Source organism: Aythya ferina (assembly GCF_964211825.1).
Source record: "Aythya ferina genome assembly, chromosome: 17".
Classification (NCBI taxonomy): domain Eukaryota; kingdom Metazoa; phylum Chordata; class Aves; order Anseriformes; family Anatidae; genus Aythya; species Aythya ferina.
In genome coordinates, this window is record NC_140316.1 from 10,733,464 (window position 1) to 10,754,223 (window position 20,760).

The following is a 20,760-nucleotide window of genomic DNA, read 5'->3' on the forward strand; positions in this document are numbered from 1 at the left end:
TCCCATCCCCTGTCCCACACCGCGCTGTCATCCTGTGCCATGTGCCTCCCCGTGCTGTCATCCCGTGCCATGTGCCACCCCATGCTGTCATCCCATCCCATGCCATGCCCCACACTGTGCTGTCATCCCATGCTGTGCCATGTGCCACAATGTGCCACCATCCCATGCCACACACCACCCCACGCCATGTCCCACATCGTTCCCCATGCTCTGCAGTTTCCCTCCAGCCTTGTCCCCTACTTTGTCCCCCTGGCCTCTTGTGGCCCCATTTTCCTTTCAGGTTATTGCTAATCAGTTTCTGAATTTGTTCGTTTTTCGCTGTGCCCTCACCACATCACCGTGCTCAGGACAATTCCTGGCAGCACCAGACCCTGCAGCCCTGAAAAGCCCCAGAAGCACTCGCAGAATGAGTCGGTTCCTGCGCACAGCAAACCCCGCGGGCTTTTCTCAGGGCTGGGAGAGGCACGTGCACCCGGACACATGGACAGCCGGACACATGGACACACAGACACACACACACACAGGTGCCAGGCCAGAGGCAGCAGCCCACGGGCCGAGGTCAATGCTTTATTTCCGTCTGCTGTGATATAAAAATAAGGGGGCACCACCTGGCCAGGATGGCCCGGGTGCCCTTCTCCCAGTACAAAATAATATTTAGATTCATAAATAAAACATCGTTACCTTTACAGCTTAACACAGTACAAAAAAAAATAATAACAAAAATAGATATATATAATTTATATATTAAAAAAGGTATCCTTAAATATTTCTCCCAGGTGCAGGGACATATTAAATTAAACCGATGGTTTCAATAAATAGGGGAGCTGCACCACTGTCACGTATAAGTTACTGGGGGACCGGTGCCCACCCGCACAGTGCAGGGCTCGGGGACGCTGGGGACACCAAGGGCCCAGGGGTGGGCACGGGGATGCTGAGGGCGTGGGGACACAATGCAGGGACATGAGGCACGGGGACAGGCACAGGGACACCAGGCGTGCAGGGATGAGCACAGGGACACTGCGCTCACAGAGTGCACGGGGACACCAGGCTCATGGGGACACCAAGCTCACAGGGATGCCAGGCTCAAGGAAAGCCACCCCCAGATGCTCTCCGGGCTCAGCAAACCCCTCGAGAGGCAGGCAGGGGGTGACAAGCCGGTGGCACAAGCGGCCAGGGTCGGTCTGGGGCTGCACCCTGCCTGCGCCGAGCGTGCGGGTGCCGTGCGAACGGCCCCTTAGTCAGGACGTGTCACCAGACCCATTGAATCACTGGAAAATCAGGCAGGGCTGGCAAACGGGGGACGTCACCAACCCAGAGTGACCCCGCTGGCCGATGGTGGCCTCCACACGCGGTGGCACCTGGGGGACGTCTGTGCCAGCGCCAGCCGCGCGCTGGGCTCTCCGCATCCAACTGCAAGCCCCAGGGCGCTGGGGACAGCTCGGGTGACAGCAGCGGGGGTGGCAGGGGCTCCCTACGACCTCGCTGGCCGCCGGCCTCGCCGCTGGCCTCGCCGCTGCTGCCTCCGCTCCTCCCGGCGCGCCCGCAGCCCTCGCTCCTCCAGCTGGGCGCTGAGCTGCTCCGTGAAGCGTGCGTAGCTCCAGAGGATCCGGCACCCCTCCACCTTCTGCTGGAAGACTCTGGTGGCCGCCGGCAGCCGGGGCAAGGTGGGGACGGTGGGGACGATGCCGTGGGCTTGGAGGACTCCCTCCAGGTTGCTGAGGAGGCCCCGCACCTTCAGGCGGGTGCTGTCGAGGCGGCGCAGGATGGGGGCCCCGGGGGGGTGGAGGTCGCGCTGGTGCTGGCTGATTCCCTGCAGCGCCCGGTCCATGCGGGCCATGGCCCCGTGCAGTGCCCGCAGCCCCCCGGTCCCCGTCACCACCGTCCCCCGCAGCCACTCCAGCGAGGCGTTGGTGCGGCACAGCCGGGTGAAGGCCAGGTGCTGCTCCTGCTCCTGCCCGTGGGAAAGGCAAGGGGGTCAACGGGGGGGCTCAGCGGCGAGCCCACCCCCCCCCCCCACTGACACACTAAGTGAGGGGGGCTTTTGTCCCCTTTTTCCTGCCATCTGGCGAGGTGGCACTCACGTAGAAGAGGAAGAGCTCCCGCGCGTCCTCGGCCATGTGCCGCACCAGGGCGTGGATCTGCTGCAGGGTCGGGGGCTGCGTGCTGCGCGCTGGCACGGCCCAGAGGAGGAAAAGTCCCTTGGCCACGGCTGGGGAGGAAGAGGAGGGAGATGGTGGAGATGGGGGCACCTCTCGCTGCGGCGACACGCGGGGTGGGGATGGGGAGCAGGGATGTCCGTCCCGGGTGCCCATCACCCTGGTGCCAGGCCTGGAGGAGAGGGCTGCACGTGCCGGGTATGGTGACAAGGTGCCCCGTGGTGCCGCAGGGACAGGGCAGCCACCGTGCCGGGAGCCAGCTGCTGGGACCTGCCAGGGCCTTTGGCATGAGGAGGAGGAGGAGGATGGTAAGGAGGAGGGCAAGGATGAAGGGGACAAAGATGAGGAGGACAAGGATGAGGAGGACAAGGATGAGGAGGACAGGGATGAGGAGGACAAGGATGAAGAGGACAAAGAGAAAGAGGAGGAGGAAAAGGAGTGTTAGGAAGAATATTAGGAGGAGGAAGAGGAGGAAGAAGGTGCCCTCGAGGCATCGAGGAGCGCAGACAGCTCCTGCTGGCCTCAGTGGTTGCCCAAGCAGCTCCCTGTCAGCACAGGCCACCGCAGGGCCACCGCAGACTGGGGACAGTGGTGGCACTCCTGGGCCCATCCCCTCAGTCCCAGCGGGTGCTGCTCCAGCCCCGCTGTCACCGCAGCCACGTGAGTTCAGCACCGGAGCAGCACCCAGCTCCCAGCCCTCCCCAGCGCTGTTTTTGGGGATGTTTGGGGGCTCGGGGGACACACCAGCCAAGCAGGGTGACCCCATCCCTCTGCCACCTGCCCCCCGCTCCCCGCATCAACCCCAAACCACATCCCCCCACCCGCCCCCTCCCGGCACCCCTTCTTCCGCAAAGGTGCCCGGGGAGCCCCGGGTGGGTGCCAGGGGCTGGGGAAGTGGGGGGGGGGGCATCCCAAAACGGCGTGCCCAGGGGCAGGGGAAGCACCGGGGCCCTCCCGGGGTGGTGTGCGAGCGAGAGGGCAGTTGTGGGACGCAGCCTACCTGCCAGCACGCCCAGGGGCCGCGCGTGGCGCCGCATGTCCGGGTGCCGGGGAGCGGTGCCGCAGGGCGCGCGAGCGACTTCCTTACTGGTCGGCGAGGGGGAAGCTCGCCTTTTAACGTGCCCCGATTAGCCACCACCTCCGAAGGAGGCACCCGGGCCCCAACGTAAAGAAATGGAGAAGTGAAGCCATGACTTGGGGGCCAATGAGCGGGGTGAGCCGGGCCGGGGAAGGGCGGGGGGAGGAAATGAGGCCGGTCGGACGATGGTTTTGTTCTTCGATCAAGTTCCTCGAGGGAGTCCTCGTGGGTCCAGCCCGCGCGTGGGGCGAGCCAGATGCCCGGGGCACGGCGTGGGGCTTCTTAGGAAAGCACCCCATTGAGTCACCGCCGTTCCTCTGCGCTCAGCCGGCGTTCGTTAAACCGAAAACCAGCCTCCGAAACCGAAATGCGAGCGGCGGAGGCCGTTGGCAGCATCAATGTCAGCTCTGGGGCTCGGGCAGGTGATGCTCGCCCCACGTCTGAGCCCCACGATGCTGCAGCAGGAGGGGGACGGGTGGCACAAAGCCCTGCACCCACGGGTGCTGCTGGAGGCTGGCACCTCGCCGCCCCGGCTCGCACCTCTGGTGGAGGTGTGAACGGCTCCAACCGCACCATGGTGTCACCAAACCGTGCCATGCCCAGGGCGTGGGCTGTGGTGGGGCCGTGGCTGCAAATAGGCCCCGGGATGGACGGGGATGCTCCAGGAGATGCTGTCCGTCCGTCTGTCTGTCTGTCTGCTCTCCCCAGGGTGTGAATCTCTCATGCTTTGGCCTGGGGTGGGCGATGGGGAGCGGGGAGGACCCCAGGACACCCCCAACACCCGAAGCCGGGGTGTGCAGGGATGCTAATGATAGGGACCAGGGGACACCAGCACCCATGGGTGCCCCTGTGCTGGTGGGGAGGGGTGAGACAAGGGCGAGGCAGGCGGGACAGATCCGTTCCCCTTGCTAAACCGCCTGCAGCAGCCGGCGCTGAGCCTCCGGCGGGGAAGGAAATGCAATCGGCGGGGTCAGCGGCAGCGCCGGGGCTGCGGGCACTGCCCAAAGGCCGAGGTCAGCAGGAGGAAGCCCGGCACGGGTACGGCCCCAGAGCTGCTGGAAGCACCCGGTGCCAAGCCCCCGGCACCCCTGAGCTGCTCTCGCCTTGCAGCGGGGCGTGGGAGGATGCCAACACCGACCCTATAAAAAATAATGTGTTTTTATCAGGTTTTCTTTTCACTGTAATCCATCAGGTTTTGTGAAGACTCGTAAATTCCCAGTGAATCCACCCAGCTGGGGTGGTGCCACATGGTGCCACGCACCAGACCTGGAGATCTTCTTTTTATGGGGCGCCAAACTTTGGGAAAACCACAGACGAGGACATGACCCCCCCCTCCCCAGCTCAGTGCTCCATCAGCTTCGTGCCACCCCCTGCCACGCCGACCCAAACCACGCAGAATGCACACTTTGTGACCCCAAATCACGGCGATTTGTTCCCCTTCTCATGGGTTTCAGCCCCAGAACGGGAGCTTTGGGGCACCACGGAGCCGTGCAGGGCCGCAGTGCCCTGCTCTGTAAGCACAGGAAGCTGCCCGAGGCAGAATTTGCTGTTTCAGATGGGGTGGCTTGGGCAAGGGGAGGCCACACCAGAAATAACATCTCCTTGCGAGCGGAAGAGCGCAGCAGTGACTCACTTCCAGAAGATGAAATGTTTTCTTTTCCCCAAATTCCCCCCCCCCCCCCCAGACTGCCCCCAACCTGCAGAACTCCCTGCTGCAGGACACGGGGCGGTGCTGCTGACTCTTCCTCCTCCTCCTCTTCCTCCTCCTCGGGGTGTCCCTCTGTCTGGGGACACCCGTGGGTGCTGCTGGCCAGGCTGGGCCGTGCTCACGAGAGCCGGGGGCTGTGCGTAGGGCACCTCTGGAGGGACAGAGGAGCCAGAATGCCCCTCTCTCCAGGAGAAACACCTGGAGGCAGTTTGTCCATCCATCCATCTAGTCATTTGGCCAGTCACCCGTTGTCCTGTCCACCCATCTGTCCAGTTGCCCACCCAGCTACCTGCCCATCCACCTGTTCCTTCCTCCAGATTCATCTACCCACCTGCACACCCCTCCACCTGTCCACCCATCCATGCATTCATCTGTCCTTCCACTTGTACATCCTCCTGGCCACCCACCCACTTTTATATCCTTCCATCTGTCCACCCAGCCACCTGTCTGTCCTTCCTTGCACACATTCATCCACCCACATACATCCCTGTCCATCGATCTACCTGTCCATCTGTCCATCCGTTTGTCCGTCCGTCCGTCCATCCATCCATCCATCCATCCACTTGTCCATCCAACTACAGATATATCCACCCATCCATCCATCTACCTCTCCATCCATCCATTCATCCGTCCATCTGTCCGTCCGTCCGTCCATCCATCCATCCATCCATCCATCTGTCCATCCATCCATCCATGTGTCCGTCCGTCCGTCCGTCCGTCCATCCATCCATCCATCCATCCATCTGTCCATCCATCCATCCATGTGTCCGTCCGTCCATCCATCCATCCATCCATCCATCCATCCATCCATCCATCCATCCATCCATCCAGTACCCGTGGTTCCTCAGGGTGCACACTGCCCAGGACCCACCAGGCGAAGCGGTCCCTCTTGGGACACCCCGCTACCTCCGCCCTGCCCCTTTCCAAGCCCAGGGCTTCGCACAGGGTGCCCGCAGACCACGGCAGAGGAACGGCGCGGTCGCCGGCACCGACGGCTGGCAGCCCTCGGGGACATGGTGCGGGGATGTGCAATACCCAACGGGGCTGAAAATAGCGCGTGTGACCGCACTGGCTGACAGCAATTTCTTCATCGCCGGGGCGCACGTCACTGATGTCTCATGACTCTGGAAAAGAGAGCGAGACAGGAAAGAAAGCACCCGTGGATCTGCAGGAAGCCGAGGGCTTACCAACGCAGGCGGGGACGCAGGGGGGATGTGTGGGGAGCCCGGGTCTGCTCCCGTGCGCACCAGTGCCCGCGAGGAACCCCGCGGCTATGCAGGGCGGCGATGCCAGGGCTGGTGACGACTGTCTGGAGCGACTTCCTGCCCAAAACACGTCACGGGACTGCCCCGACCCTGTCTCCATCCCTGTCCCCATCCCCTGAAACGTGGGCCCGGGGTCCCACTGAGGTGGGTGGCGAGAGAGCAAACTGAGGCCACCACCCACCTGCCCCATCCCCTCCTGTCCTGTCCCCAGGATCTGGAAGGCTTTGAGGGGATGGGAGCAGACGAGGTGTTGCTCCCCTGTGCTTTTTTGCTTGCTCGGGCTCCCCGCGGGAAGATGCCCCCAGGATGTTTTCACCCTGCACGTTGACCAGGGGCAGCCCCAGGGCATGCGGGGGGCACCCGGAGGCCACACGGCCCCCAGGTGAGAGCCACCTCGTTACAGCCACGGCCACTAACGAGGCTGCAGAAACGCCCCAGCCCTCACCCCGTGTCCCAGACCCTTTTTCCCTGCCTACGGGTCACCCTGTGGTGGGGACAGGAGTGCCACCAGCACTGGGGACAGGTTCTGGGCCAGCCCCAGCTGTGGCCATGGTGTACTTGGAAAATAAATAAATTTTAAAAAAAAAGAAACCACCCCAAACCAACAAAAAATAGGACTTTTATTGACATTTAAAAGTGTGTAAAAATACAGCTTGGAAGGAGCTGGGGTGTCACTGTCCCCCCCCACAACACACGATGGCCTGGCAGGGGTCGGGGCCACCCCGGAGGGGACACAGGGCTGAAACGCTGCCCTGGCCACCCCCCGCAGCCCCTGCTCTCAGCACTGGAGGGTTTTGGGGAGATCCCCGGAGCGGGATGGGTCCAGAACCCCCCCAGGAAAGGTGCAGAGCATCACGGCCACCATCCCGCAGACACTCAGGGTCCCGTGTCCCGCCAGCCCCACGCTGTCACCTCCAGCAGGGCTGTGGCACATCACCGCTCTGCGGCACGCGTCCCCCCCCACAAACCTCCTCTCCTCACCACCACTCAAATCCCCCAAACCTGCCGCTCCCCCCTACCCTAAGAAAGCCGGGAAGGGACCTGAGGCAGAGGAGGGCACGGCGCTGCCCTTCGGCCTCTCCCGCGGGGATTCACAGCGGCGTGGCCATCAAACTGTCACAGCAGTGCCACCGCGTCCCCCCCGCGTCCTGGGAGCGACGCTGCGCCCCCCGGGGCTCTGCCCAGCACCGGAGGGGGGAAAAAGGCTTAGAAATAAAAAACAGCAACAGGGCTGGGGACAACCCTGGGCAGGAGGAGCCCGCGGGGACACCGCGCTGGTCCCCAGGGGTCACCGGGTGGCACGGGGACAGGCGGCACGGGGACAGCTGGCCGCTATCTGCCGCTCTCCTGGCGCTTCTGCAGCAGCTGGATGACCTCGGTGATGCCCTCCTCGGGGACCTGAGGGGACAAAGATCCCGTTAGCTGGGGACACCGGGACCCTTCCACCCGCAGTGCCACGTGCCCCGTGGGCTCACCAAGGCATGGTCGAAGTTGAAGGTGCTGATGTAGTACGCCGAGATGTCGACGGCAGCCAGCGGCTCCGCAATCTGCGCCACGATGCCGCACTCATCTGGGGGAGGCAACGTGTCCCGCGGTGACCCCGGTGTCACCGCGACGGGGAGCCACCAGGTGGCAGGGGACGCCAAAGGGAAGCACTGGCAGGGGACGCAGGGGTGGCAGCAGGGAGGGTTCCCATGCTGGGGGGGGGACGGGGTGGGTGCTGAGATGAAGGGGAGGGGGCCCAAACCCCTGCACCCCCATAGGGCAGGGGATGCGCGCGGCGCCCACGCTCACCGAAGCCCAGGGGCTGCCCGCCGATCCTCACCATCCGCCACAGCTCCCCGCTGGAGCTGGTCAGCAGCAGGTCACTGGGGAACCTGCAAAAAGGGGGGGGGGCTGAGTGCAGGAACACCCCCAACCCACCCAGCCATCCCCTAAAAGTGTGGGCAGCGGGGGCCAGCACCAGCTCCTACCGCTTCTGGGTCTCCGCGTCCATCACGATGGAGATGTAGCCCTCGATGAGGGAGAAGGCGAAGAAGGTGATGGAGTCGAGGTCCTGGCCACCAGCACTGGGCTCCTTGGGGGGGCTGCAGGAGGAGCAGGAGGAGCCAGGCATGGGTTTGTGTCCCACCAGTCAGTGGGACGCAACAAGAGTGGGTTTGGGGGCATTTCCAGAGCACCGTGGTGACTCTGGAGGGGATGGTCCCACGAGGCTGGTCCCAAAATGTTCCCGTGTACAGCTCCAACACATCTCAGCCACCTCTGACCCACCCCCCTTTGCTTTGCTGCAATACGTGGCTTGTCCCCCAGCACAGTGGCACTGGGATTCGGGGGCTCCAGTTCCCAGGAGTGGCAGCAGGACACGCAGCGCCCACGGGTGGCGTGCTCAAGGGAGCAACAACACTTTGCAAAATGCACCCAGAGCTTGGAAAGCCGCAGGGAGCGAGGTGCAGGGGGGTGACAGCCAGCTGAGGGACCACCGCCGATGATGTCCCCACCCTTGCCACCCACCTGTGGGAGTAGAAGAGGACGTCGATGAGCATGGTGGCGATGGCGGGCAGCGTGTCGGGCGCCACGGTCAGGATGCAGAAGCGGTTCTGGGGGCTCTGCACGGGGTGCAGCGTGGGGCTGGTGGCTGCGGGGCACAGCCACCCGTCACCGCCACGCTCGGGGACAGCACCGCAGTGCCACCCCGTGGCCACCGCAGCCCCGCGTCCCGCTGGGTGGTGGCCCCAGGGGTCCCCAACATGCTGGGGGACCTCCGGCAGCCGGAGCAACCCTGCAGGCACCGGGTGACCCTGGGGACAAGGTGGCTCTTGGGGACGTCCCCGCGCCACTCACCCGCCTTGGGCTTGAGGAAGCCGTTGCTGGCATCGTCGCAGGTGACGGGGACGGACTCGCCGTTCTCCTCCTTGTAGATGTCGAACTCCCCGGCCAGCGTGTGGATGACCACAGGCAGGTCCCTCTCCCGCACCTGGCAGCGTCGCAGCGTCACCGACCCCGGAGCCCCCGACCCCGCAGCCAGCTGGGGACAGCCGGGTCCCCGCCAGCAACCACGGGGCTGCCAGGGCCGCGCGGCACCAACCCCGTTCCCACCCCGGGGCTCACCAGGACGAAGTCGGTCTGGTAGGTGGAGAGCATCAGCACCGAGACGTGGTGCTCGGCCAGCGGCGCGATGACCGAGCGGGCGATCTTGGTGACGCCGGTGGCCTGGCAGCCGGAGGGCGCCCGGCCGTTGGAGACGACGCTGAGCACCAGCCACGTCGAGTCCGCCACCTGCATGAACTCCGAGGGCGGCAGCTCTGCGAGGGAGAGGGGAAACTGAGGCACGGGGCCGCGTCGGTGTTCCCGACCCTGCTGGCGGAGCCGTCCCAGTGCCCCTGACAGCCTGACACTGCCAATGGGAAGCCTGCGGGGTCCTCGGGGTGCCACGCAGTGAGGGCAGGATCAGCCGCACGCACAGAGCTGGAATTGCTATATTTCACAGAATCACAGAATTTCTAGGTTGGAAGAGACCTCAAGGTCATCGAGTCCAACCTCCAACCTAACGCTAACAGCCCTCCACTAAACCATATCCCTAAGCTCTACATCTAAACGTCTTTTGAAGACTTCCAGGGATGGTGACTCCACCACTTCCCTGGGCAGCCTGTTCCAGTGCCTCACAACCCTTTCTGTAAAGAAGTTCTTCCTAACATCTAACCTAAAACTCCCCTGGCTCAACTTAAGCCCATTCCCCCTCGTCCTGTCACCAGGCACATGGGAGAACAGGCCAACCCCCACCTCGCTACAGCCTCCCTTGAGGTACCTAAAAAGAGCGATAAGGTCACCCCTGAGCCTCCTCTTCTCCAGGCTGAACAAGCCCAGCTCCCTCAGCCGCTCCTCGTAGGACTTGTTCTCCAGGCCCCTCACCAGCTTCGTCGCCCTTCTCTGCACCCGCTCAAGCACCTCGATGTCTTTCTTGTAGCGAGAATTTTTGGGGACTTGTAGGGAGAAATGCTCCAAGCCCGGGACACGTCTCTCCTGCACCAGCTGGGCTGTGCACAATGGGGTGCAGCACCCCAAAGCCAGGCCCCTGGGGCTGCCCACGTCTCCCCCTGCATCCTCCAGCCCCCAGGAACCACCAGCCCAGCAGGGACGGGTCAGGGACACTGGAGGAGGCACAGGACGGCCACCCCGCCATGCCACCGCCCTGTGCCACCCCAGCCACACACCCACCCGGCTCCAATGAGCCGTGTCCCTGGGGCCGAGCCCATGCTGGCCGGGAGCCAGGGTTGCCTCCCCAAAAACGCTGCTTTTGTTGGCAGGGAGCAAGTGTGCCGGCCGGTTCCTTCCTGCCCCACACCCGCTCCCCAGGAAGGGCCGGATCGGGGCCGCGCTCTTCCTCCGGCACCCGCGCTCCTCCTGCAGCTGCCCCGGGCCAGGACACGTCCCGCTCCCGGCATCCCAATTCCCCGGGAGGTGCGGGGTCAGCAGGGAGCCCGACACCCCCAAACCTCATCATCCCCCTGCCCAGGCGAGGCAGGGAGGCTCGCGGCACTGAGCTGAGGCCGCAGGACTCATCGCAGCGGTGAGGGAGGCGCGAGCCACGGGGCGAGGCCGGATCCGGAGGTCCGAAACCCGGGGCCTTGGCGGGTGTTGGCAGCCTCCTGTTCCTGCGCAGGAAGCGCCAGAACAGCCCCTGCTCGGCTCCTTCCCAGGGCCGGGGACAGGGACCGCGCTGCCGCGTCCCCGCTTAATCACTTTTCAACACCAGCAGGAACCGGGGGCCATGGGGGAGGCTGTGACTGCACGGGGGTCCCCAAACACCACCGTCCCGGTGCCTCGGCCGGCCCCAATGCTTAATCCGGCCCCCAGCACAGAAATTAGAACAAGGCTAGGGGGGGTGCCCCCCCTGTGCCCCCACAGGGCACTGGCAGCCCCCCAGCCCGGCGCCGAGCAGCGGGGCGGCCGACTCGCTGCACCATTGTTCGCCGCTTCCCGCCCGCCCCACGGGATCGAGGAGCGTTTGTCCGCAGGCACCGAAAAAAAAAATTAAAATACAATACATGGGGGGAACGGCCCCAGCTCCTCAGGAGAGAGCCTGGCTCCCAGCGAAGGGCTGGGGGGAGCTGGGCTGGATCCGGCCAGCCATCGGCCTGTGCTGCCGGACCGCTGACCCTTGCTCCTTGGGGCACATCCAGGGAGATAAGGCCCAGCCGGGGAGGTCTGGGTGCGGGAGGTTTGGGGCAGGATCTGTCCTACCAGCATGGCCTGTCAGGGCAGGTCCGGTGGTGAGGCTGCAGAATGGCACACACAGGCTCTCGGGATGGGGACATTGTGCTGTGACACCTCCCAGGGAGGGGACAGGTCCCCAGAAGGGCTCAAAGACTCCAGGACACCCCGACACCGCGATGCTGCATCCCCAGTACCCCCAGCAGCACCCTTGGTCCCCTAAGGCCAGGCTCAGCCACATGGGTGGGGAATTGGCCCTGTTCCACCACGGTGGTGGCCAGTCCCAGCCCTCACCAGGCAGGGGGAACAGCAGTGAAGCACCCAAGGAAGGGCACTGGCAGCTCTGCCAGCAGCACCCCATGCAGGCAGGGAGCCCCGGGTGCTGCCCACAGCCCTTCCTGGGTGTCCCGGGAGGTTTGTGCCCCATGCTCAGGCTCAGTAGGCACAGGGCTCCTCGCAGGAGCCTTTCCCCACCCATACCCCAGCCTCGTGCAAGCATGCGGAGGCACGGCCGCGTCTCCGAGGAGGTTGGTTGTGCCAAGGCAGGCGAGCTGAGAGAGTCTCAGTGGGGCAAGCCGGGGCATCCCTGACACAAGCCAGGGCTCGCTGCCCGTGGTGAGCTCTGAGCATCGCTGCGCTGCGCTGGGCTGGGCTGAGAACGGCCACAACTCATTGCTGCAGTGCCTGGTACCTTTGAAGCCCTCCTCGTCCAGCATGATGGTGTAGTCCTCGGGGGTCTCCGTCAGGCTGAAGAACTTGCACCTACGGGGCACAAACCACCGCTGCCCGACCCGCGCGTGGCTCCGGGGAAGGAGGAGCGGGGCACGACCCCCCAAACCCCTCCAGCACGGCACCGCCGCGAGCACGGGAGCACGGGGAGGATGAAGAGGAGGGTGAGGAAAGGGGGGAGGCCGGTACCTGCAGCGCTGGGGCAGGAAGAGCAGCTTGAGCAGCGGGTGGGTGTAGAGCCAGAGCCCGCAGCGTGCCAGGCTCAGCACCCGCACCCGGTGCTCCAGGATGTGCAGGTCCATGGTGGCCGAGGCCAGCACCGGGACCGGGACCGGGGCCGGGGCCGCTCCAAGCGCGCCCCGCGGCCGCTCGGAGCAGCGGGAGGGGTCCCGCGGCCGCCCCGCCCCGGCCCCGCCTCGCCCCGCCGCCGGCCGCCGGCCCCGCCTCGCCCCGGTCCCGGCTCCGCGGAGCTTCCCGGGGAGCACCGGGCCTGACATGGGGCTTGTAGCGCAGCCGGGCGGATTGGGGGCTCCAGCAACGCGGCCCGGCGATTCCCCGCTGTCGCTTTTTCAGGGGAAAAGGGGTTTTTGAAAGGCGGGGGTTGAGGTTTTTGCAGAGCTCCCGCCTGCTGGAATCGCAGGGAGGGAGAAGCCGCTCGGGCTCCATTTTGTGTGCGGAAAGCAAAGCCCTGGGATAGAGCCCGGGTGGGATCTGGCTGCTCCTGCCTCGGTGGGGCCACAGGAGCTGTGATACTGGGACGGGACTGAGGACTTGGTGCTGGAAAGGGATGGCAGTGAGGGGCTCACCCCCAAAGCAGCCACCCGAGAAGCCCCCGCAGCATGGCCAGGGCTGGAGATGGCCTCCACAGGTGTCACGAACATGGGCAGGTCTCAGCATCCATCATTTGCACTTCAAACAGCCCAGCTGTGGCTTGCCATGGGGCAGGGTGAAGCAGTAGGGCTGGCTGGGGCAGTGAGTCACGGCCCTCAAGCCCTGGTTGTCCCCATGGTGTCCCTGGCAGGGACAGCGCTGCCACCACCCAGCACCAGCCCAGAGCCCTGGGAGGACAGGGACTGCCCCTGGGTTGCTGCCACGTGTGCGGGATGCACAAGAGGAGCCAGCCCTGGTACAGGGGAGGCTGCAGGAGGAAGGTTCATGGCAGCTGCTCTGGGTCAATAAAGGATGCCACCTTTAGCTCGGGAACCACAGACACCGCTGGAGTTGAGAAACTGCAGCCTACATTAACACAGCTGGGGTGAGCAAGAAGTGGGAGGTGAGTGTGAGCACCTGGCCACCCCTCTGGGTCCCTGTCACCCCCCGTAGCACCCAAGGGTGACGGGAAAATGCATGGGGGAGCTGGTGCCCCCCAGCCCCACACTCAGGGAGCCGCACACGCTGCGCCTTTACACAATCCTGCTTTATTTTCCCTTTGTACAAAACCATTTTTTTCCCCGCTGTATTTTACAAAGCTACCCCCGGCCCTCGGCGAGGGGCAGGGGGAAGAGAGGGGACCCCGCAGCGGGGAGCGCCCAGCCGCTCGCGCCCCATCTCACCTCCGCCGTGGGGTGGGTGGCAAAGGGGGGGGGGGGGACCCCGGCGTGGGGCTGGCGAGGGTCGTGGTCTGGCATCAAATCCCGCCGCCTCTGGTGCATCCCGCCTGCAGTTCCCAACCTTGGCCCCCGTCCTGCAACGGTTACTGCCACGGAGGAATAATAAATAGGCTCAGTGAATAGGTAAATTCAGTACTACATATTGGGCTACACTTTGATACATCCTCACTAGATAAAGAGGAGTGTGGGGGGGGCAGCAGCTGCCCCCGGCTCCTCACGTACCCCCAGTCCCGCTGCGCCAGGCGCAAGCACTGGGGGACTGGGTCTGGGTCTGCCCCGCCAGCACAGGAGGACAGGGGAGCCCGGGGGCGGCGGGAGGGACACTGGGGACGTGGGGCAAGGGGCTGGGGGACAAGGAGCGGGACCCGAGGGGCAGCCTGGCCCCCCCAGCCGCAGCGAGGGAGCGCGGGTGGCTCAGCCACCCCGTGCCAGGGCTCCCACCGCTCATGGTGCCAGCACCCTGCTGGGGTGGGGACAACGCGGGCACCCAGCGTGTGCTGGACACGTCCCCTTTTGTCACCGCGCTCGGTCGAGCTCCCGCAGATACCACCCCAACCCCCCAAACCCTGGGACCCCAGCTTCGCGCCCACCCTCAGCAGGCACCCAGGGTGCCGCAGCGGCCGCGTCCTGATCCCTCCAGCCCCGAGTCCCCACCGCCAGGCGCCGCGGGGGTCCCCTCCCGCCCTCGGCCGCAGAGGGAGCAGCATCCTCGAGGCCCCGGCTCCGCGCACAGCCCAGCTGAGCCCGGTCTGCCCGGGCGCAGCGCGGCGTCGGCCCTACAAGTACGTGTCCTCGCTCTCCCGGGAGCACAGGCTCTCCTTGGACTGGTGGTGGGGGGACACCTGGGGGTGCAGCAGCTCGGGGGCAGCGCCGGGTGCCCCGTTGCCTTCAGCTCCGGGGCCGTTGGCGGGGCTGCCCGAGCTCTTCTCTCGGTTTTTCTCCTTGCTCTTGCGGGCTTTGGGCACCGGGGCGGGCCCCGGGGGCACGATGATGGAGGGTACGGGCTCCAGCGCCTTGCGGGTGGGGGGCTCGGCCTCGCTGATGGCCTTGGCGCCGTGCAGGCGCGGGGGGGACTTGCACTGCAGCTCCCCGTGCGTCTCCCGCCACTTCTTCAGCTGGATCAGGTGCTCCCGCTCGATCTGCCGCTCCGTCACCGGCAGCTCGATGACCTGCAGGGGACAGGCTTGTGCCACCGATATCCCTACCCCCCCAAAGTGCCACCCGGGACAGGGGTAGCCCCAAAACCAGGTCCTGTCCTGATTCCAGGCGAGCTCTGCCCGACAAGGGGTGGCCCCATGCGCTGCGCCCCTTCCCCAAACCCTCACCTCCTGCACCAGGAAGGTCTCCTGCATGATCTTGGGGCTGAGGGCCCTCAGCCGCTCCATGGTCTCGTACTGGCCCTGGCAAGACTTGAGCTTGTCTGAGGAGCCCAGGGTGTGTTTGAGCAGCACCAGGCCCACCCGGAAGATGATTTTCACCCCTGCAAGTGGAGAAGGTGAGGCAGCAAGGGGCAGGTGGCACAGGGTGAGGTGGCACGCCGCCACCACGTCCCTCTGGTGGTCCCCGTGCCCTCTTCTTCCCCAGCAACCCCCCCACCACGTGCCCGATGCCAACGACACGACTCAGCTCAGCCCTAAGCTGTGCTGGTGCGGCTGCCAACGCAAAGGGACGCTTGTACGTGCTCCCCTGCATCCCACCCAGCACCAGGGTGGGATCCTGATGCCTCTCCAGGCCCCTTTGCCTGGGATGGGTGCCGTGGAGCCCTGTAAGAGCTGTTTGCTCCAGTCTCCACCCCACAAACTTCTGCCCCGCTCTTCCTGACACAGCCCCGAGCACCTTCCTCGTGCCGAGGGGGCTGCCAGCCACCCACAGAGGCTGGCCCACGCCACAGCCTGCAGGAGGAGGCCCCTACCTTCGCAGAAGAACATGTCCCAGACACGCAGCACAGAGCTCCAGGGCAGCGTGCGAGAGAAGGCGCACATGAACCACTCCGTCATGTAGAGGATGGGGTCGATCTTCTGCTTGCTCAGGTGCTTGTAGGCCACGGGCGAGACCTTGTGCAGCAGCGAGAAGAGGATCTGCCCGTCCAGCTGAATGGCCTCCTGCGGGGACAGCATCAGCAGGGACCTCCCCGGCCGGCACCTTAACCCCAGCCCTTGGCTCAGCCCCAGCAAAGCTGCGCCGAGCCCCCCGTCCCTCACTGCTGGATGCTCCTGGGGGTCCTGGCATCATGCAAAGACCATGGGGACACCCAGGCTGCCTCAAGCATCCCCTTGAAGGAGCTGGGGGAGCTCCTGACCCCTTGGAGGAGCATCATGGCCCTTCTACTCACCAGCTTCTCACTGTAGTAGCCGGGGAGGTACTTCTCACAGATCTGTACCAGGCACCAGAACGCTTGCTGCAAGCCAAAGGACAGCGGGTCAGCACCCGGGTACCCACAGGGGACAGCCCTACAGCCCCCACCTCACCCCGATGGACCAAGGGGGCGGGCAGAGCACGCCTGGGGCATGCTCACACCGGCTGAGATTTAGGGCAAATCTGGGGCACCTGCCCCCCAGCACCTCCCTGCTCCTACCTCGGCCGGCATGTGCATGAGCAGCACCGCGGCGATGGGGGCCTGGGCCTGGCAGTAGCCCTCCTCCGGGCGGTACAGCGTGTAGGCCTTCAGCACCCGAAAAAGGTCCTGCTGCCTGCGGAGACAACGCGGGGAGAAAGAGGTGGAGAGCGGCCTCCCCTGCAGCCCCACACACCAGCACGGTGACCCCACACCGCAGGCCAGCCGCTGCTCATCGAGTCAGTCCCCGTCCGGGATCCCTCTTGGCCCCAACCCCATGCTAAGGGGCACAAACCCCACGGCACAGCCCCACGGGGGGCTCAGCAGCGACCAAGGAGCAGACACGTGGCTGCCCCACTCACCCGTGGCCTCCGCGCGAGACAAACATCTCGTGGAAGGGGAACTGCCGATGGAGATCCCGCTCGATCACATCCAGCCACTTCGGCTCCCCCGGGAGGAGATCCAGCTCCTGGGAAGGAGAGGGTGAGGGTGAGCAGCACCAGCCGAGCTCCAGCTCCCCTTCCCAGCCCTCGCTGCCTGGCGCACACACTCACGTCAAACTTGCCGATGTTCTGCTCCAGCTTGACCTTGCTGCCGGAGAGGTACTGCCAGGCTCGGCCCCGCAGCGAGGGCGGGATCCCCTTCTGGCACCGCAGCCGGATCTGCAGGAGAGGGGAGGGAACAAAGCCCTCAGGGGATATCACGGAGCACTGAGGCTCCCCGGGGCAAGAGGGAGCTGCAGATGGTGCCAGGAGCCTGGCTGAGGCCGTGCAGCTTGCAGAGGGCTCCCAACAAGCCCAGCTCTGCCTCAAGCAGGACCCCACGGGCAACTGGAAAAGCAAAGAGCAGAGCCACGCTGGGGAGAAGCTGGCTCCCTCCCCACGCTGCCATGGCCCACGGGGAGGCCGGAGAGCTCCGAGCACTCTGCTCGTGGGGCAGGATGAGGAGAGGGCTCTGCGTCCCCCGCGGGGCTGTGCGGAGCGGCAGGGACAGAGCTGGCCCCAGCTCTGAGCCCCAGCGGCCGGCTCCGTGCCCAGCCAGCCCCAGGCTCCCTTGGCACGGGGCAGCGACCGGACCAAAGTCCGGGCTGGGCAGTGCGGGTGCCAGCTCCGCAGCAGGGAACTGGACTCGCTTAACCCTGCTGCTGCCAGCAGCTGGAGACGGGCTGTGCCCTCCCCTGCGGCCCCACTAGCACTCCAGCCCCACTCCACGGAAACAGCAGCACCAGCAAGGCAAGGACCCATGAGATAAACGCTTTCAGTACGGCATAAAGCCCTGAAAAATCGCAGCACAGCCTCCGTTCCTTGCGTTCCTGCTTGGGCAGCACACAGAGGCACCAGGGCTCCGCAAGCTGACAGCTCTGAGCCTCCCTGCCGTGGGGCTCGGCAGCCTCGGGGCTCTCCTCCCAGGCCAGAGCTTGCTCTCCCTGTTTGCCAGCTGACTCGGGCGCAGGCACTTGTGTTTCCAAGCAGCCCGGCCCAGCGCGGTGGTGGTAACGCCACGTTCCTCGCTGCTCCCTCACCGCAGCGCTGCTTGTTTACCCGGCCAGGCCCCGCGAGGGCTTTGTGCTCGCAGGAAACGCAGCGGGCGATGCCCTGGGTGGCCACGGGCAGCTCTGTTGGTGCTGACAGCTCCCGCTCCTGCTGCCCTTCCTGCTGGCTGAGCAGCCAGGAAGGAAGCCGCCTAGCATGGAGCAAGAGCCCTGTGGGTTTGCCTGAGCAGCACAGCCCGGGGGGCGAGGCGGTTTTGCCCCCTCCTCCCCTCCCTGCCATCGCTGCCGGGGCCCCCGCGTGCCCGATCGGGAGCGCAGCTGGGCGGAGGGATGCTGAAAGCAAGGAGCAGCCGGAGCTGCCCACGCGTCTGCACTCCCTCGGTCTGCCTGGAAAGGGCACGGGCCGGCACGTGGCGCTGGCACGGCTCAGCGCTGGTGGGATGCAGGCCAGCGATGCAGGGAGCGTTTTGGGATCCCGGAGCGCTGCAGGTGCGAGCAAGCCGGCTGGCTGCGGGGCCTGGGCAAGGAGCAGCTCTCTGCATCAGCCCTTGGAGGCTCCAGGCACTGATTTTGCAGCAGGACAGAGAGCACAGGCCCTGCAGCTCCACAGGGATGTCCAGAAGCTCAGCCCCAACACGAGGGAGCTCCTCTGCCAGCAGCGCGGCTGCCGGGGCACTCACCCGCGCCTGGAAATCACGCGGAGAGCGGCGCAAAACCGCCCTCGGGACAAAGCGCCCGCCTGCTGCGACCCGAAAAGCTCTCAGAAATCCTTCGCAAGCAGCCAAGAAGCGGATGAGGGATTCCTCTGTCGGTCACCAGGCACCGAGCGGTGCTCGGGGAGCGCCGCGGGCAGCTCCGGCGGGGGCACGGCACGCGGAGCGGTGCCAGGAGGCCGTGCCAGCGGGCAGGGGGAGGAGGCAGCCCTCGGGCCGCCAGCAGCCTCGCCACTCTGTCAGGCGAGCAGCATCAGCTCAGGGCTTGTTTCATCCCATCCCCGCTGCATTCGCAGCCTCGGGAGGTCAGGGAGCACCGAGGCACCAGCACAGCCCTGCGTGGCACCGTGGCCACCGAGCCCACACCACCATCAGCCGCCTTCCAACCAGCCCCCGGCTCGCAGGCCACATCAGGCTCAACTATTTCCTCCCCACAGCCTTTTTTTTTTTTTTTTTTTTCTTCTTCTTTTTCTTTTTTTGGGTCTGCGAGATGCTGGGAGCAGAAGTTTCCATGACCTAACAATTCCCAGGGCTGCCTGCACGCAGCCAAACCAGCCCTCGGAAGCCGGCAGGGAGCAGCCGTGCGCAGCGGCAGCCAGCTGGGGCAGCCCCAACACAGCATCACCCAAAGGCGCCGCGGCCGTCCTCCTGCGGGGGGGACTCGGGGACGTGTCCCAGGGCTTTTTGGGGACGCTGCCGCACTCTGCCACCTCCGGGTGTCCTGGGGTCACCCACCTTCTTGTGCTTTTTGGCCATCCACTTGTCCCAGTTGTTGAGCATGTCCAGCCACTTGGACTCGCGCTGCCGCAGCACCTCCAGGGGCACCTCCTCCAGCCTGCGGGGCGAAGGGACGAGGCGGGTGAGCGCAGCCCCAAGCCCCGTACCCACCGTGGAGCCCACCCATCCCTATTAATCCACACATCCCCAGCCACCCCACGAAGAGGGGAGCGTTTTCCAGCAGCGCCCAGCTGGGATGGGTGTCCCTATTTCACCCGGCAGACCCCCCTTGGGGCTACCTCCAGGCTGGGAGAGGGGTGGCGGTGGTGGCACCGGGTGGCTTCGTGCTGCCCCCAGCCCCAACGCGGGCAGAGGAGCAGCTCCTGGGGCGTGCCAGCGGCTTGGCCGAGCCAAGCTCCCAGCCCTGCCCTGCGAGGTCCCACCCGTGGGTCAGACGGGGCCAAACGCTTGGTTTTGAGCAGCTCTGATGCAAGCCCAAGGGCGACCACCGCATCCTCCCCATGGCGGGCTCGGCCACCGGCGTGGGGACCGGGGGAGCCGAGGGGACGCTGGCCCCGAGCCGGGGGAGCCCGGAGGGGGCTCGGCAAAGCGTGGGAAGCCGGAGGGAGCTGGACACTGGATCCTGGGGCTGGCCCCCGGCCTGCTGGAGCCCCGCCAGCACGGGCTGGAAGCTGTCACCAGCTGACGGCCGCCCGGCAGCGGGCACCGAGCGGGGACCGGGCACCTTTTGGGTGGCGGGGGCACCCCATGGGGGGGGTGGCAGAGGCAAAATGGGGGGCACAACCCCACGGCTGGGCCCTCCCCAGCGTCCCCACACCGGGAAGGGGATGAGGGGGGGGGACACGGGACCCTCGAGGCTGCGCTGGATCGGGCCCAGGGTGCCCGGTAGGGGGGAGGCCGGGCCCGGTGAGCGCCGCTGCAACCCCCCCGGGGAGGAAGAGGAGGAGGATGAAGAGGAGGAGGAGGAGGCGCCGTGCTCAGGCCCCGGGGCCGGGGCGGTGCCGGCCGCAGCCCCGCTTCCTCCTACCGGGGCCGGCGGAGGCCGGGAGGCCGCCCCCGAGGGCTTCCGAGGAGGAGGAGGAGGAGGAGGAAGCATCGGGGGGGTGGGGGGCGCTCCCCGGGGGCCGGTACCGGGCTCTTGAAGGTGGGGAGGGCCCGGAGCCGCCCCCCCCTCCCTCCCTCCCTCCCTCCCTCCCTCCCTTCTCCCTTCCCCCTCCCGGTGCCCGTCCCCACTCACGGCCCCTCGGCGCTGCGGCTGCCCACGATGAAGCCGAACTTATCGACGCGCCGCTCCTCGGGGCCGCCGCCGCCGTTGACCTCCGAGTCGGAGCCCAGCGAGCTGAGCTCGTCGCCGCCCGCCTCCGCCAGGCTCTCGCGGGTCCCCGCCAGGCCGCGGGTGCTCCCGGGCGAGCCGGGCCCGCCGCCCCCGCGGCTCTTGGCCATGGCGCCGCGGCTCGCTCAGCGGCTCCGCCGCCCCTCCATGCCGCGGCCACGGCGGCGGGCGCG

At 66.1% G+C, this 20,760-nt stretch overlaps 3 protein-coding genes across 4 annotated transcripts; all 3 read right to left on the bottom strand.

Moving 5' to 3' along the window:
• Positions 1-525: 525 nt before the first annotated feature.
• LOC311446260 (cardiotrophin-2-like) lies at positions 526-3,212 on the bottom strand. Its single transcript, XM_084539229.1, has 3 exons — positions 3,157-3,212; positions 2,082-2,209; positions 526-1,951 (listed from the first exon to the last, which is right to left on the bottom strand). The coding sequence occupies exons 1-3, from the start codon at positions 3,191-3,193 to the stop codon at positions 1,472-1,474; spliced, it is 645 nt and encodes a 214-aa protein (XP_084395355.1). The 5' UTR covers positions 3,194-3,212; the 3' UTR covers positions 526-1,471.
• A 3,594-nt stretch (positions 3,213-6,806) lies between these two features.
• Positions 6,807-12,538, bottom strand: CASTOR1 (cytosolic arginine sensor for mTORC1 subunit 1). 2 transcript variants are annotated; one of them, XM_084538826.1, is made up of 9 exons: positions 12,337-12,538; positions 12,110-12,180; positions 9,316-9,509; positions 9,049-9,181; positions 8,719-8,842; positions 8,181-8,294; positions 8,002-8,084; positions 7,683-7,777; positions 6,807-7,605 (listed from the first exon to the last, which is right to left on the bottom strand). In XM_084538826.1, exons 1-9 carry the CDS (start codon positions 12,447-12,449, stop codon positions 7,540-7,542), a joined length of 993 nt encoding a protein of 330 aa, XP_084394952.1. In that variant the 5' UTR covers positions 12,450-12,538; the 3' UTR covers positions 6,807-7,539. The 2 variants fall into 2 exon arrangements, with proteins under 2 accessions (XP_084394952.1, XP_084394953.1); XM_084538827.1 differs by having other exon boundaries at positions 7,183-7,605; positions 7,666-7,777; positions 12,337-12,528.
• Positions 12,539-13,546: 1,008 nt separating this feature from the next.
• TBC1D10A (TBC1 domain family member 10A) lies at positions 13,547-20,760 on the bottom strand. Its single transcript, XM_084539028.1, has 9 exons — positions 20,492-20,760; positions 19,252-19,351; positions 16,866-16,973; positions 16,674-16,780; positions 16,333-16,447; positions 16,090-16,155; positions 15,670-15,859; positions 15,083-15,237; positions 13,547-14,926 (listed from the first exon to the last, which is right to left on the bottom strand). Exons 1-9 carry the CDS (start codon positions 20,695-20,697, stop codon positions 14,534-14,536), a joined length of 1,440 nt encoding a protein of 479 aa, XP_084395154.1. The 5' UTR covers positions 20,698-20,760; the 3' UTR covers positions 13,547-14,533.